At 43.3% G+C, this 18,215-nt stretch overlaps 1 protein-coding gene across 4 annotated transcripts in view; it reads right to left on the bottom strand.

The window, feature by feature from the left end:
* Positions 1–1,560: 1,560 nt before the first annotated feature.
* Positions 1,561–18,215, bottom strand: part of LOC128325975 (histone acetyltransferase p300-like) — a 64,768-nt gene continuing 48,113 nt past the window's right edge. For 3 of the 4 annotated variants that reach the window (XM_053251980.1, XM_053251979.1, XM_053251982.1), the window contains 6 exons: positions 16,618–16,735; positions 14,944–15,115; positions 13,841–13,918; positions 5,350–5,427; positions 3,236–3,271; positions 1,561–2,579 (listed from right to left, as the gene is read on the bottom strand). In XM_053251980.1, the coding sequence (XP_053107955.1) occupies positions 2,542–2,579; positions 3,236–3,271; positions 5,350–5,427; positions 13,841–13,918; positions 14,944–15,115; positions 16,618–16,735 (520 nt within the window). In that variant the 3' untranslated portion in view covers positions 1,561–2,541. Of the gene's footprint in view, positions 2,580–3,235; positions 3,272–3,309; positions 5,147–5,236; positions 5,428–13,840; positions 13,919–14,943; positions 15,116–16,617; positions 16,736–18,215 lie in introns of those variants that run through there. The other variant, XR_008307774.1, reaches the window with a different exon arrangement.

Raw genomic sequence — 18,215 nt, 5'->3', positions numbered from 1 at the left:
TTCAATCTTAAAGGTTCATACATCCACCATAGTGAATAAGTGGATGACATCATCACCAACTGCACCGTTGAGGTATCCCTACAATTGTATCAAATTTGGTCCAAAATGGTTCCCACTTGGACCTCAAACTTTCACATGCCCGCCCCACTACCTTGATTTGGGGTGGGTAACATTATCACAAACTAAGTACTAGAGCTGTCCTTATGTTTCCCTACTGCTTTGGTAAATTTGGTTCAAATTGGTTTTGCAGTTTATAAGTTAGGCCAGTTGTGCCAAAAAAGTCCATGTGCCCATCTTGCATGTGGTGGATGACATCACAAACTACATTGTTGAGATGTCCCTACAAATTTGTGCCCCAAAAAATTCCAATCGGTTATATGGCCCACAGGTTAGCCCATGTTGTGTGTCAGGGATTTTCCCTCGTTCATCCCTTGGTTGAGTAATTTACACCAGGCACAGTGTCACATTTCAAAACAGAGCTTTATTTAAGTTTTTGCTAGCAATCAAAGCTCATTAGGTGCAGCCGCACCTTCCAGCAGGTTCTACATCTCTTTTATATAGACATAACAGTACATTCCACATTTGTGCATTTCATACAGGCCAACACATCCCCTTTTAACTCAAGAGGTCCCAGATGGTTTCAAGTATGACTTTTCTCATTCACACATACATAATCAAGCACCTTCAAGGCAAGGAACAGAATGCACCCGATACAAAAAGCGCCATCTATCTTGGCTAGCTTGCTACTTATTCAGACTAATTCGATTCGCTGCTTAAACACATTTTCAAATATTTTCCCACAACACCCACTTGAACCTCAAACATTAACATTTTTGCCATCTTGAATTGAGGTGGATTATAACATCATCACAAACAATTCCACTGAGGTATCCCTACAACTGTAGCAAATTTGGTTCACAAATTTGGTAAACACTTAGCCTTATTTAAACACATATTTGGTAAACACTTTACATGTCCATCGTGAATCAGGATGGATGACATCACAAACTACACTGTTGAGGTGCCCCTACAACTGTACTAATCTGTTGGCCAAGGGTCTAAAAACTGGTCAATTGGTACCTTTTAAGTAAATAAACAGGGTAGTGTTTGGGGGATTGCTTATGACCCTAGCAGAATCATTAGCCATGATGAACTTTTATAATGAGTAGCTTTCACCCCCAAAATCCAGCATTTTGTATAAAAAATAGCTTTAAAATGCAAAATAAGCACCAGTGACCATATGGTGGCTGAAAAACTGTACTAATCCAAGATTTTATATCTGAAGTAATAGATCAACAGCTAAAAATAAAAAATAAAGTTTCCTCATGGCAGTAGCGTTAGGGAGGCTGGCAGCGGCCTGTGTGTGGCCGCTGCCACAGCCCCCTGGCCCTCCCCCAGTGTCCAGTGTCAGAAGCAGGGGCCTGGCTAGCCATGCCCCTGTGTCTGATGTCAGACGCAGGAGATGTGGTCTCACTCACAAACAGGGCCATGCGGTCCCATTTGGAAGAGAGATCAGCCTATGCTGCGTTGGGCAGCGTGGGCCGGAGCAACTCTCCCTGCCTTAGAGGCAGGGAGAGCTGTTTCGGCCATGCTGCCCATGTCTCTGCCCCATGGCAATAGCTTATTAGCATTTTGAAAGCATTAATTTACAGAAAACAGTCTACAAAAATCACAATATTTCTGTAGAAATTTGTAGGAAACTGCAACATTTTCAAGTAAAATTAATTTAGTTCATCATAAAAAAACCTGTCATTATCTGCTTGTTCAAAGTCATCCTCATCTTGCTCAGTGTGGTTATCACATTGCTCTATATGGCATATTGCCATACGTGTCAAACCATTCTTCATACAAATACTGTACATGTGAGCACAGCACAAGGCTGTTTGCACCTGCAGGAAAACAGTTCAAGAACTGACTGAGGGGCTAGTGTCCCAGCCATCCACTGAATAGTAAGTACCTCTGACTATTCTTCCAAACCTAGCTGTCTGGACTGGGAGTTCTTGGAAACTGGATCAGGCAATTTTCTCAAATAAACCGTGGTAATTAGCATGGTGGATGTACTGCTGCAGGGATTCACAAGGTGGCAGTTGACGTGATTCTACTACACCAGGGTAGGCAACTTTAGCTCTCTAGCTGTTGAACTGTTGTTGTGGCTCAGGATGATGGGAGTTGTTAGCTCAACAACAGATGGAGAGCCAAAGTTGCCTACCCTGGTACTATACTCCTTTTTTTGCCCAGAAGTCTGTGTAGCATAACTCATTTATGTCTGCTGTGTTCTTAGAGCCACACCAAATTAAGCTGTCCAAATTAAAGATGCATTGTGTCTGACTACAATACCAGTTTGTCCTCAATCAAGCAATGTATGGTAGAGCTGTAGAAGTAGCCTGGAAGCACACAGAGCAGTTTAAATATGTCATTTTGCAATTGGGTGAATTTCACACAAGTTAAATAGAAGACTTTTGAGGATACCATGGACAGCCAGGAAAACAAAAACAAATCAATCCAGAATTTTCACTCGAGATGCAAATGACCAGGCTCAAACTATCCTACTTTGGACATATTATGTGAAGATCCAACTCCTTTGAGAAGTCCATAACGCAGGGAAAAGTTGAAGGAAAGGAAAGAAGAGGACAATCAGTAGCAAGGTGGATGGACTTGATTACAACAGCAATGAATGTACCACTGAGAGATGTTAAAGGCCAAGTTGAAAACAGATCATCTTGGAGAGAATCTATCTATGTGGTCGCTAAGAGTCTACGCCAACTTGACAGCACTTTTGTTTGTTTATTAATTATTTAATTTTATATTTTTCTTTATTATAGTTTTAAATTATAATAATGTTCCTTATTATAGGGAAATGGTTTGTAGATGCATCCTTAGAGGCATCTGCATTGAATCAAGAGTTTTTGCAGGGGGATCACTAAACACAGTATTTGAAAGCTGGCAATGCAATTGTGGGGTACATCTGCACAAGTTGATGTATAGAGCCTGCATGTGATTGCTATGGAATACTTCCATCATTTTGCTTCAGGAAGCCCAAAAGCAAGACGGGATGCTGTTGATGAGTATAGTAATTATCCATACATTTAAAAAGGACATTTCTGAAAAGCAGTCTGAAAGTGTAATGTGTAATAGCAACACATGTAGACAGCTTGTTTGAACAATTCTATCTAATTATGGACAAAATCTTTTTGCAAATACAAAACTTAACCCCAATCTAAATATAACTTCTTACCATGTTGGATATCTTTCTTGAACAATATTGACAAGCCTAAAACACACAAATCAGAATGTTTTAAGTCCATTTTCATTTATTAAAAAGCCAAACAAAAAGATGCATGTATATACTAATATTTTTTATTTATTTATTATTTTATTTATTTAACACATTTGTATACCGCCCAAAATGCAAGTCTCTGGGCAATTTACAACCGAACAATAAAAACAACAGATAAAAAGATAAAAACATAACAATTAAAATTTAAAACATTACACTATTAAAAACACAAATAAAACAATATCTAATTAAAAGCCTGGGTAAACAAATGCATCTTGACTGCCTTTTTAAAAGTTGTAAGAGATGGGGAAGAACTTATTTCAGCACGAAGTGTGTTCCAAAGCCTCAGGGCAGCAATGGAGAAGGCCCATCCCTAAGTAGCCACCAGATGAGGTGGTGGCAACTACAGACCCACTTCTCCAGATGATCTCAATGGGCGGTGTGGTTCATAGTGAAGAAGGCGTTCTCTTCAATGCCTAGGGCCCAAGCTGTTTAGGGCTTTATAGGTTATAACCAAAACCTTGTATTTTGCCCGGAAACTTATCGGCAACCAGTGTAGATCTTTTAAGATAGGAGCGATATGGTCTCTCCAAGATGACCCAGAGACTAAACCTGGCTGCTGCATTCTGAACCAGCTGTAGTTTCCTACTATGTACAATGGCAGCCCCACAAAGAGCGCATTGCAGTAATCAAGTCTGGAGGTGACCAGCAGATGCACTACTGTTCTGAGGTCATTTATCTCAAGAAACTGACACAGCTGTCATATAAGCCGAAGCTGATAAAAGGCACCTCTGGCCACTGCCTCAACCTGGGACACCAGGGTTAGGTTTGTGTCCAGAAGCACAACAGTCTGCATACCTGTTCATTCTGGGGAAGTGTGACCCCATCCAGAACTGGCAGATCAAAATCATCTCTGCTAAGTGAACAAAGAGGCATCTTTTTAAAGTGGTGATTCTCTTTATTTAGCAGGGGGAGAGCAACTGGCCCTATCCAGCCCCAGCACAGCATCCCTCCAGTGGCTGTTGCTGGGGTCAACCTTACGTTTCTTTTTAGATTGTGAGCCCTTTGGAGACAGGGGACCACCTTATTTATGTATTATTTATTTTTGAGAACTTTGGTTGAAGAATTGTATATAAATATTCGTAGTAGTAGTATCTCCCGAGTTCTCAGCATAATATAACATGCATTACTTGACATAATTGATAATGATTGGGGTTTTTTTTTTTACAACTTAGTTCTTTTGTATTATGAAATACCAAAATAAAGAATATTTTAAAGAGATAGAGAAAGCTTTCCCCAGTATATATTCTATTACCACCACCTAGATAATGTTTACCAAAAGATTTTTCCTATTCTGGCATCCTGAATCATCTTATCCTAATGTTACTGAACTAGGAACTGTGCTGCTTTTGAAAGTGGGAACAGTTTCTTTCACAAATGAATAAATCAAGCATCTTGGGATCAGGTTACCTGAGAGAGCACCTTTCTCCATGTGACCCAACTCAGACCGTAAGATCTTCTTTTAAGGCCCTGCTCCAAGTCCCCCTGTCAAATGAAGTCTAGTGAGTGGCTACTAGGAAAAGGGCCTTTTCAGTGGTGGAACCCTGTTTAAGGAATAGCCTTCCCAGTGAGGCTCGCCTGTCACCATCACTTTGTTCTTTTAGATACCAAGTGAAGATCTTACTGTTCACTCGGGCTTTTAAAAAATTCAATTTTAATTCTTTTTTAATGTTTTGAATTTTTTTGTTTGTTTGTTTTGGTTCAGTGATGTGTGTGTATTTTGTGTTTTATGTGTTTTTATTGGATGTTTATTAATGTTTTGTTGTGAGCCGCCGAGAGAATTTGTTATGGGGTGGATATCATCATCATCTAGGAAAACAATGGAGGACAATGATTACTATGAAACTTAACTGCACAATATGAAAGCCATTTAAGACAGGTTGGAAAAAAGAAGGATACCATGCAGTCTTAAATCAGTATTATCTTTGGTATATTCCCAGGATGTGGACAGAGAGAATGAAAGTTTCCACTATTAATTCAAGTTGCCCAGAATTCCTTTTTTCAACTGTCACCTGGTGGTGTCTGCATGCAATTCACCATCTGGTTTGGAACATTGGCACAAATCATATTTTGGTCAGGAAGAGGATAATCTGTAACATGGATAAGAAATAGGGTTAAACAATTACAACTTTTACACGAGTTAAATTACTTACATTTTACTGAAAGAGAGAAAAACATTATTTTTGATAACTTTATGGGTTAAAGTTATGGGTTTGGATAACTTTATGGAGGAGAGGTCTATCATCGGCTACTAGTTGGAGGCCTAAAGGCCACCTCCAGCCTCAAAGGCAGGATGCCTCTGAGTACCAGTTGCAGGGGAGTAACAGCAGGAGAGAGGGCATGCCCTCAACTCCTGCCTGTGGCTTTCAGCGGCATCTGTTGGGCCACCGTGCGAAACAGGATGCTGGACTAGATGGGCCTTGGGCCTGATCCAGCAGAGCTGTTCTTATGTCACCTACAAGCTTTACACTTTATCAAAGAATAGGAGTTTAAACTGTTTTCAATAGTTATTTGCAACCATTTAAGACTTCTGAAGTCTTAAATCGGCCAAATTTTCAACACAGCAAGGTTGCATTGCTCCAGGAACAAGAGTTGTCCCATTTATACTTAAGTAGCATCTTAGTATTTGCATGTATTTAAAAAGCGCACTAAGAAAAGCAGAGCATCAAACTGAAAGCCCACTTATTTTCTTTTTCTTGTATTTAAATATATGTCTAAGTAGTAGTCACTGGTTATAGGTAATGTTAAGGAAATGGGATTGTTGAAATATATTTGCAACTTGCTCTCAAGCATCCAAAATGCATGATTGAATTTCACAGCACAGGCTATATACGCCGTATCAACAGTGCTTGTGTTGGCTGGTAGAATTCCCCACCCCTACGCTTTGAGAATATCTCACACTGCTTGAAAGAATGTTCCTGCGGGGAGGGAAAGTCAGGCCCAGGGCTCAGGCCAGGTCTCATGGGAAGCTGGAGTGAGAAATGTAGCACATGAGAGCAAATCAGGAACCTGTAGAGTTAAAAGTAATGCTTTGGCTTGTATACAATGTGCAGGTGCGAAAGTTGTTTGGTACTCAGTATATAAGACAAAGAAATTTGCCAGAAGGGGGCTGGCCACTCAGAGAGAGCTTATTGCTAGCAATTAATGAATAAAGCTTGTTTGAAATTGTGACACTGGTGCCTGGTGAAATTACCTAACCAAGATACGAAGAAAGGGAGTATCTATGACTTCTAACAGGATGTTAATTTAAAACTGAGACTCTAGACACAAAGCAGCAGCTCTAACTCAACAAAATGTAATGAGAACCAAATGCATCTTTAGAATGGGCCACAAGGAAAAAGAGTGGTGAAGCATTATTCTAAAAATACTTTAGATGAAAAATAAGAGCACGTACAATTCTGCAAATACCCTTCCGAGAGCTATATATGCAGCTACCAGAAGCAGAAAAAAGCTAAACAGAACCATATATAATTGCACAGAGATCACATGGCATTATGCCACACTGAGTACAATCATTATTTAGTTGCCATAAAGTTGCAATTATGGAGTTGCTGCCAACCCCCAAAGAGAGACTGTCCATCCGTTAACAATACTTATACATACAACTCCACGGATAGCAGTAACCATGGCCTTTTTCACACACAGCCATAGCCCCATAGAGAATCACTTCTCTGTGTTTCAGTCCCACACATCTGATCACATTACTCTTCCTCACCCAACTAAGAGCTTGGAAAGACCAGGGGCCCACAAATGCAATCACCAAAGGCAACCACAAATTTAGTTCTGGAGACCAGCAGGAAGAGCCTCTCATCTACTACTTGAAATTCACCTTTTAAAAAAAGAGTTGCCAGCAACACAGAGCGGTAGGATCTTTCCGAATGACACTAGTTGGCATCTCAGTGTCATGAGTTGAAAATGTAGGGCTGAAACTAATACTCAAACCTGCTATTGTTTCCTCCACCTCATAAAAGCTGATCTGAAAGGGAGGATTTCTTGTTTGTTTGTTTATTAGATTTTGATGTCGCCTCACCCAGATGGCTTAATTCTGTGGAACAGGATGCAAGATGGGACAGCCCCCCACTGGCTACCAAAAACCAGACACAATCCATGTGGTTCTATCATTCACATGCAGCCCTCGGCAAATTTGTCTAAGCTCCTTTTCAATCCATCCAAGCTAGTGGCAGTGAATTCCACAGATCAATTATGTGCGGTGTGAATAAGTACTTTCTTTTGTTGGTCCTAAACCTTCTGGCCTTCAGTTTCATGAGATGACCCCTAGTTCTAGTATTGTGAGGGAAGGAGAAAAATATCTCTCTGTCCACTCTCTCTGCTCCATGCATACTTTTATATACTTCTACCATGTCTTCCCATAATTGCCTCTTTTCTAAATTAAAAAGCACCAGATACTGTAGCCTTGCCTCATAAGGAAGTACATGTGTACTGTGTCCATATCAGTGAAGGTAAAATGTGCATTGGTATAACATTTAAGCGAAGCCCCTAAAGCCATCAGTTGTGCCCAGATAAAAGCACCAATGAAAGTAATATAGCTTATCTCACAACTCCCAATGAGTGCACAGAGAGATTCCCCCCAGTTGTGATTAATTGCTTCTCCTTAATAATGGCTCTCCATGTGGATAATGCTTAAGAGTCAGTAGATCAGAATACCTACTGGGGAGACCAGATTCATGTCTCAACTCTGCCACAAAGTTGACTGGGTGTCTTTGGGCCAGTCTTAGTCTATCTCACTTCACAGGGTTGTTGTGAGGGTAAACGCTGGGGGAATGAGAAGAGCATCATGGATGCTGCTCTTTGGAGAAGGGGTAGAAAACACAATGAGCCCATCTTTTGATCCACCTCCAACCCAATGAGATCTTGTTATCATCTTCCTCATCAACTCACTAAGGAATAATCCTAGCTGTGCACTAATTTTATCACAGGATCCATTTGATCAAGGAGAAGTCAGTTCAATCTCCACATTGGAGCTTTAGACAGTGTTCTGTAGCAACCGCCCCCTCCCCAAATCTGGCCATTCTTTTACTCAACTACAACCAGTAAGCCAGCATAACGAATCTACACTCGTGTGTATTTACTCCTGATATTGGAACATGTCATTTAGTTATGCTGGGTTACCTATCACAGTTGGGCTCCAATAAGCTCACTTTCAGTCCTGGAAAAAGATGTGATTTGTCCTGCTGGAGGTATGGCACCAGTCACCAGGCAATTCATTTCTAATTACCCCAACAACAGATAGTTCAAGGCAGCATGGGTGCCATGTCCTGCTAGAACTGGGGTATACTGGCACTGCTTGGCTGCCCCTTCTGAGTGCTAATAGTAAATATTTTGGGCTCTACTGGTACAAACAAATCACTCATGCAACAAATATTGAGTCCTATTTATAAGCTTTGAGTATAAGGTTGAATATTTGCCCCTTCCATTAGCAACTATGTACTGTTGTTCAATCTCCCACTACTACCCCATATCAACTTTAAAGCTTATTAAGGTAAGAAAAATTAGTGGATACACCATCTTTGGAAGTTTTAAGTACATCTCTCCATCCTTTCAGCACAATTCTTCGCTGAAATTCTAAATAAACACACTTCGTGATCAAGTTCATGAACCTGATTATTTTGGAGGTCCTGAGTCACATGTTCATGCCATGGTTTCCTAGTTCCAATGCCAGAAGGCTGTGTTATTGTTGCCATGGCCCCCAGACCGGTAACATTGGCATTTCTATTGATCATGGGACTTGAAGAAACATCCAAGGGACCAATACAGGGAGCAATGCCCTTACTCTAATGGAATTCATTTCCCCTTAGCAACATCAGCATACAGCTAAATCTGTCACTTAGCTAACGTTGAGACATGTCTGGTACATGATCCCTGATAGGCTGGAACCATTCAGAGAAAATGGGGCCAACAATGCAGCAGCTGAGGAGGAAACATATGGTTGTGAACAACTATGAAAGGTAGGATTATAAGTGAGGAGTTGAGGCAAAAGACACAAAAGCACTAGGATGCTCAGCTCGAAACACAACTGCCATCAGAGTCTAAAAAGTTGAACAAAAGTTGTAATGTTAATATTTCAAACACAGTATTCATTCTTTTCTTTTTTACACACCAAGTTTGACCTCACGATCATGTTTTCAGCATGACCAAAAGGCATGGATGGGTAAACAGAAATGTAGCACAATGCAAAATAAAACAGAGACAGACCGGGCTTTCCAGGCCTGTCGTTCCCCCTCTTTCTCTTTCTGCACATCCTGCAGGTCTTCCCACCTTGGTATTCCTGCAGCCACTGAGAAAGTAGTCCACCTATTCCATTGGTATCCAATGCAGCCTTATGGGCCAACTCTCTCCCTGACCAAGTCAAGCAGAACTGAGGAAGAAACAGCAACTTCCACATCCAAAAAAAGACCAAACAACCTCTGCGCTAATGTAGCCTACCAAGAGCAGCAGGATGGTTTTTGTCAATGCGGCTGGTGTCATGAATGAAGGTTGCTGCTCTGCCCCAGGATACTGGGCAGCTCTAACTGCTTCAAGATGTATTTGCAAAGCAGCCTGACATCACAAGCTTAAAAGAAAGGGGAGAGTGGGGTGGTGGGAGCTTGGCACCTTATTGTTACAGGGACCTACAGAGGTTCCTGTAAACTACAGGTCCATCCACCTCTGTCAGCCATTTAATTAGTATACTAGTACACTGTATTTGATACAGTAATGAACAAGTTGTTCTAGTAAGAACAAATCAGCCTACTTTCCTTTCACTGTCTCTACAACTGGACTAAATTTGGTTCAAACAGAGGTCTACAAGTTAGATCTCTTGCACCTCAAATGTTCATGCATCTGCCATCTTGGATTGGGGTGGATGACATCATCACAAACTACCCCGTTGAGGTGTTCCTATGTGTCACTCACTGCAACTGTACTTAATTTGGTTTAAATTGGTTTGACAGTCCAAAAATTAGCCTGCTTGTGCCTCAGATGTTCATGTGACCACCATCGTATTATTTATTTATTTTATTGAATTTATATACTGCCTAGTATAAAAATCTCTAGGCAGTGTACAGAATTATATTTTATGTTTTAATTCTGTACACCGCCTAGAGATTTTTATACTAGACAGTATATAAATTCAATAAAATAAATAAATAATAAGATGGTGGCCGCATGAACATTCGGGATACATTTAAAATTTATAAAAAGATAAAAATTGTTATAGATAAAACACATTAAAATTTTAAAAATTGAGTCTTAGTTGAAGGCCTGGGAAAACAGGTACATGTTCAGGGTCCTCCTAAAAGCTAACAGAGAAGGAAATGCTGTTATTTCAGCAGAGAGCATGCTCCAAAGCCCTAGGGCAGCCAAAGAAAAGGCCCAGTCCCAAGTTGCCACCAAACAAGTTTGCGGCAACCGTAACTGTACCTCTCCAGATGATCTTAATAAGTGACAGGGTTCACGACAGAGAAGGAGCTCTCTTAAATACCCTGGACCTAAGCTGTTAAGGGCTTTATAGGTAATAACTAACACTTTGTATTTCGTTCAGAAACATACCTGCAGCCAGTGCAGTTCTTTTAGAATCGGTGTTATATGGTTCCTTTAGGTAGACTCAGAGACCAGTCTGGCTGCCACATTCTATAACAATTGTAGTTTCTGAACTACGTACAAAGGCAGCCCCATGTAGAGTGCATTACAGTAGTCAAACCTTGAGCTTACCAGCATATGTACCACCATTTTAAGGCCACTAGTCTCCAAGAATGGGCATATCTGGCGTATCAGCCAAAGCTGATAAAAAGCACTCCTGGTCACAGCCTCAACCTGAGAAACCAGGGACAGTTTGGGAACCAGGAGCACTCCCAGACTACGAACCTGCTCTTTTAGGAGGAGTATAACTGCATCCAGAACAGGCAGATCTAAACCATCTCTTGGATCCCGACCTCCTACAGACAGTAGGAACTGCCTACTGTCGAACCGCCGAACCGGCCCAAGGTCCTGACCGGTCCAGAGGCCCTTAGAATGGGCTCCAGACCAGTCCGTGCACATCCCTAGTTCGAAGCATCAAATAAACCAAAATCACAGGGTGTTTCTCAAGCTAAATCTGAGTTTGAGGCTGCAATATCAAATCCTAAAAACAATACCTTTGAGATTCCAGCTAACTGGCCCTCAAGAAGAATTTTACAGCCCAATCAGGTTATGCTAACAATAGTCCTGAACCATCTGAACTCGGGACACTGGAACTCCAAGGGTCACATTATTTACTCTTTGAGTCAGATGCTGCGGTTTCGATCTACCTAGATTGATTTACAATCCTTTGATAAATTACCGAGCCAACGCTTTGAGACTAGACTTCTGCTTTCTTTCTATCAGCCATTAATTCCTGCAACTCTCCTCCATATGTGTGACTATTTGGATAGTTTGAAAAAATTTTCCACAGAGAGTTTTCTCTACTCTCTGTTCAACCACTGTTATCTAAAAGTACCTCAAGTCCACGAAGAAAAACAGCCAAAGATGCAAACACAGCTGCTGATAAGAGCACCCCGGATCATAATGTTTCTCTTAATACATCTGGAAATGGCTTTATGGAAGTTGTATCTGAAATAGTTAGTCGGCTGGATAATTCATTTGCTTCCGTATGTAGCATTGCAGACTCTTTGAGAGGTAACAACTCTGCTCAAACTAAGGAGGAGGATGAATATGGTGACTTAAAGGATCTAGGGAAATCAACGTTGCCAGAGCAGACTACTACTCTTCCTCAGGAAGTTCTCTCCCAACCTCTCTTAGCTCTATCAAGATGAATCTGACCTGCCACAAATGCAGTGTGCAGCTGATTTGGAATCGGACTTTCAGCAGTTGGAGCTTCCCCTCCCAAGGAATACCACCTTGCCTAATATGGGTCCTGGAATGTTATTTGCCAACGATCCACAGAGGGGCGTAACTATGGGGGGGGCAGGGGGGGCACATGCCCCGGGCGCCACCCCGGCGGGTCACGTGGGGGGCGCCAAAAAGTGGCTTCCCCCCCGCCCCCCTGGATCGCCCACCGAGTGTGGCGGCGGGCATGCGGGCGGCAATTCGGTGACGGGTCGCCCGCCGAGCTGCAGCAGCAACGGGTCGCCCACCGCGCCGAGTGCAGCGGTGGCTGGTGTGGGGGCTGGCCTGGCGGCAATGGGATGGCCTCCTCAGTGTAGCGGCCGAGTGGTAGCGCGGAGTGCAGGCAGCAATGCCGACTCCGAGCCGGCGTTGCTTCCCAACTGCGCAGGCATGCCAGGTGCGCCTGCGCAGAAGCGACACCAGGCCAGAAGGCAGGCTCTGCGTCGCTGCCTGCACTCTGCGCCGCCGCTCAGCCGCTACACTGAGGAGGCCATCCCATCGCCGCCAGGCCAGCCACCACACCAGCCACCGCCGCACTCGGCGCGGCGGGCGACCCGCCGCTGCCACTCAGCGGGTGGCCCGCCACATCGCCGCCACCCACCACATCGCCGCCGCCGCCCGCCACATCGCCGCTGCGGCCCGCCACATCGCCATTGCCGCCACCGCAGCCCGCCACATCACCAGTGCCGCCACCGCGGCCTGCCACATCGCCAGTGCCGCCACCGCGGCCCGCCACATCGCCATTGCCGCCGCTGTGGCCCGCCACATCGCCACCGCAGCCCGCCACATCGCCGCCACACGCCACCACTGAATTGCCGCCACCGCCGGCGATCTGCTGCCTGGGGAGCGCCGCCGCCGCCGGCCCAGGTATGTGGGGGCCGGGGGGCAGCGGGGGGGCGCCATTTCAGGGCGCTTGCCCTGGGCGCCGTTTCCCCCCAATATGCCACTGGATCCACACTCTGATGACATTATTGCCTTAATATCTTCAGGTTTCCCTACTGAGATGCGACAAGAGCCTCCAGCCTCCTCTGTGCCCCTGGTTTCCTCTTGCTCAAAGTAGTGACATCTGTGATAGACATTTTGATCAAACTGCATCAGAAAAAAGCCCATTGCAAGGGAGCACAAGTCGGTTTCTTTTCTGAAGGGAATGCATTCTTACTACCTGCCTCCACTTTCAAATTCTAATACAATTTCCTCTTCATGTTTTAAATGAAAATCTACAAAGAATTATATACCAACAATGACAATGAGAAAACTTTCCCTAGTAGAACAGAATTACATATTCTGTTAACACCACCTAGATAATGTTTACCAAAAGATTATTTCTATTCTGGCACCCTGAACCATCTTATCCAAATGTTAGTGAACTAGGAGTTGTGCTGAAAGGGTTGCTTTTGAAAGTGGGAACCACTTCTTTCACAAACAAATCGGTTATTATTAAGGAAAACAGTGGAGGGCAATAACTACAAAGAAACACAACGGCACAATATGAAAGTCATTTAAGACTGGTTGGGAAACAAAAGGATAGCATGCAATCTCTAAAGAGTTCATCTTTGGCATATTCCCAAGATGTGGACAGGGAGTATGAAAGTTACCACTATTCATTGAAGTTGCTCAGACTTCCTTTCTTTGAACTCTCACCTGGTGGTGTCGACATGCGATTTACCATCTGGTTTGGCACACTGGCATGAATCATGTTTGGGTCAGGAAGAGGACCATCTGTAACATGGATGACAAATAAGGTTAAACTATTAAGACTTTTACAAGAGTTAGATACAATGCAGCTTGTGTAGGAAAGACCAGGGGCCCACAAATGCAGTCACCAAAGGCAACCATAAGTTTAGGAAGACCCTCTCATTTACCACTTGGAAACTAACTTTTTTTTTTTAAAGAGTTGCCAGAAACACAAGGCGGCCAAGTCTTTCAAAATGGCACCAGTTAGCATCTCAGTGTCATGCATTGGGTTACAACTAATGCACCCACTATTGTTCCCTCCACCTCATAAAAGCCCCTCAATCAGCAGCTGATCTCAAGGGGATAAATTTGCTTTGACTCTGTGGAACAGGATGTGAGATGAGAGCACCTCCCTGGCTACCAAAAACCTTGGCTGGTTACTAAGCCCAGGGAAAGTATATGTCCCCTTGATAAAGACCAACACAATCCGTGGGGTTGTATCATTCACATGTAGCCCTCAGCCACGTGAAATCACTGCATGGGGAAGTGGTTCCCATATGGGATGAAGGAAGTCCACAGAATTTGCCATTCCAAAATACTGTCAAGTTTTTCTTGTTGCGGGTTTAAAATGTTGCTTTTTCATTTGACACTCTACGAAGACATGATCAAAGCTAGTCAAGCTAAACTTAAGATTTACTGTTTAACAGAAATATCCCAGGAAATACTGGCACAATAGTACTACAATAGGTTCTAACTGGGACCTCAACTATTCACCACCACCATGGCAGGAACTGTGGGTAGTGGGCATCCTTATGTCAATTAACATCTAATAAGGTAGTGTCTAGATACCAGCAGTGAACTGCAGTGGGACACACACATTATGTAAAATAGCAGAGGCTCCCAAGTTCACTGCTGGGCACAAGAGGTCTGCTTAGCATATTAAGGAATTGTATTCCCACAACTAATTCTTCCAGCCACCTGTCATTTAGATTCTTGAGACTGATCAAGAGCAAAATAGTTTCAGTAGAAGTTTCCCTGGTTATGACAAACTGTAATTGCGTAGCACTTACTCGCCGTCATCCCAGACTGCGGCTGTCCCATGGGCCCTTGATTCATAGGAGCTGGTGGCATGCTTGGGGCATTTGGTATCAGTTTCTGCCTCTGCAATCTGGTTCTCCTCTTTTCCTCTAGTTCCTTTTGGATTTTATAAATCTTCTCTGCTAGCAAGTGATAGTACTCTGCCTGTAATGGGAAAAGAGTAAGGGGAAATAATAAGTAAAGCTAGCTATAGCCCTATTCACACTTTATGGTCAATACTGTACATAGAGTGTTTCCATATACTGATCTCTGGACACAGATATTCACATGTGTTCAATGCACATACAGGAGTACACGTCCTGTGGGTCCCCTGCATACGAGGGGTCCTGTACTCAGATTCACGGTTAAAGCGGATGCATGCAGGGTCATTCACGTACATGTCTACCGGCACAGGCACACATGTGCAACATAAATACATACAATAAATAATGCCTGAGTAGAGCTAATGTGCATTTCCAATCAAAATAGGAGACTGCAGAAATCTAGGCATATTAAGATGATTTCCCCCACTCAAGAACTGAGGCCACCTTCTCAACAGAATTTGATATTCTGCACTAGTAAAATGCTGATAATTGTGATGGAAGCGCCTTCATATTACAGAGATCCAGACCAGGGGTAGGGGTAGAGGAAAAAGAGGGAGTGGATTCCCTGTCAGTGGAGACCAGAGCACTGGAAGGTACCACGGGAAGGGTTTCAAATCAGAGCTCCTGGCAATCAGGCTCTGGTGCCGTATCTCCTGCACTCCACTGCAGAGGTGGCAGGCTGAGCTTGGTGCTGTAAGGGTGCCATTTAGGCTACAGTACCAGCCTGAACTCTCAGTCAGCTGACCCCAAGGGCTAATCCCCGACTACCAAGCCCTATGAAGTCCAGGTCTCACACTGCACTTCAGAAAGAGCAATTAATCACTGATTCAAGTATGCTACATAGACTCCTGTTCCCTTTAACCGATGGCGCCTTGACCACTGCCCGACTTTGACTATCCACCTGCTTCTGGCCCCTCTGGAATGTCATCCCTGTTTTAGGCCACACACCTGCTTCTTTATAGATTTATAGCTAGCTTCCTTAGGTCCCAGAATCAGACGGCTTCGATCCTGCCCCTTGCTGGGGCCTAACCACCACCTTTACCCCTAAACCCCCACCCCCAACCAGGCTCTGTGGGCAGGCTTGGGCTTTACTGCAATGTTATCCCCAAACAGCATTTTACCTGAGTACATGTGTACTCAGATGCACTGCTGGGATATGGACTAAGCCTGCTCCCTGCCCCTGAAGACTCTTTCTTAGAAAGATCAGGTTTTGTGTGTGCGCGCGCGTGCATACACACACTTTCATTTACTTTGTCTAACAGAACTAAGTGGAAGGGATTTAGAATCAAGTCTGCACATCTGTATAGGCCCAGTCTGGATTCTGTTCCTTGATCACAACAGACCCTGACAAATGGCTTTATAGATAATGAAGCATTTACTATACGAAGATTCACTGATATTACTGAAGCATTCCTTCCAAAGTATCTTATGCACATATTCAGTGATGTGAGACATGACTTCTGTAAAGCAACAGAGGCAAAGGACTGACAGGACCAGGTATTTAGCAATGAATGCCTGAGGGTGGAAAACGGATACCAAGAAAAAGATAAAGCTCATACTCACCCTACTATTTGCTGATTCGTACATGTCCCCTTCTACTTTCCGAGCATAGGAGACAAGATTTGCCATGCACCTATCTTTTAGTGCTGCTGGGTCAGGAGTCGGAAATATGGCTTGCACTCTGCAGGAACAGAGGACTTTTTAAAGACACACTATTTGTCTCCTGTACATCTGAATCCCAAAATGAAATGCCCCTTAATCACTATTTGGTCAACAATACACACGCTACAAGTTTTCGCTATCATAATTTAAAACAAAAATACTGTGATCGGCACCCACAATTTCTCTTCCTCTGAACCTACAACTCTTTGATCCAGAGAAATATTTTTCTTGAGCAAGGAGTTTCTGCTCCAGAAGAAGGGGAACTGTGGGTGCCACCCTCTGAAAATACATGGAGTTTCACATGCAATTTCTAATCCCCATTATGAAGGTATTTGCTATTCCTTTAAGAAAAGAAAAAGCAGTCGGTAACTGGACTTATAAGCTTAACTATGATAAGAATTGGAGGGGGCAGGCAGAGAGAATAACATAAAATCTACTGGGAACCAATCAGAATGTTTATCAAGTTCAATCAAACAGGAATCCAGGCAGAGAAGGGGTGTACTGTCCAGCTAAAGAGTATTTCATCCTTCTTAAATAGCCTATTTTCATCAACGTCTGGAAAAAGTCAACAACAATGACAGGAATTCTGTAGCTATGCAAGCCAAGAAGAGGTGAAAATGATCATTTTACTGGACCTCCTTTGAAGGTTTGCAGCATATAAACCATGCAAGATGTTTTAAATAGGGATATATGCAATATAAATACAAAATTAGCTGTTGCAACACTGGGCCACAGGAAGCACAAACCCCTGAAACCAGCAATTGAGGGGACTCCAGAAGAGTATAACCAAGTATAAACTCAGGCAAAGCAGAAGCTTTTTTAGTCCTATCAGTTTGGGGAAACCAGGAGACTGCCTTGGTAGAATCACCCTGCAGCCTAGGAACGAATTATAGTCCTCAAACCCTTTCAATACAGCAGGCGGTTCACCAAAAGGGGCAGCAGAGCACAGGCCTAGCAGCTCCTGACAGTATGTCACCTTTCTTTTACATGTGATTTGAGTACTACATATAACTAAGCCACATAAAGTACAAAAGCTGGCCTTTTAAACACCTAGATGTACAAATAAGCCTTGTCTTGACTGGGTCAGGGAGCAGCCAACAAGCCCAAAACCCAATCAGTGCAGAATGTGAGGTTGTCTACCACATCTCCTCCTTCCTTTACCCCCAAAGCAATTAAGAACATCCCTCCACAGTGTTTGGATATCTTCCGCACAACACCCCTCTCTACTAAAAGGGCCTGTCAAGTGTGCAGGTACACAGACCTGGACTCTCCCCTTCCTACTCAATCGCTTTGCTCTAAATCCCCAAGAAAGGGCTATGTTTTATACAAGGCTATTTCCGGCCCATGCCAAGTTGATTTGGTTGAATTAACAGTGCCCCTTCTAGCAATTACCCTGGCTGGCTCAGATGAATTCTATGTTAGTTATCTTTTCTCTGACAGTGATGACAAAGTAACTTCTGCAGTCGCTAAGTTTTGCCTTGTTGCCATTCAGATTCGTA

This window comes from Hemicordylus capensis, chromosome 5 (assembly GCF_027244095.1).
Source record: "Hemicordylus capensis ecotype Gifberg chromosome 5, rHemCap1.1.pri, whole genome shotgun sequence".
Classification (NCBI taxonomy): Eukaryota; Metazoa; Chordata; class Lepidosauria; order Squamata; family Cordylidae; genus Hemicordylus; species Hemicordylus capensis.
Note: the sequence above shows the minus strand (reverse complement) of the source record. Positions and strands in the feature narration are given on the sequence as shown.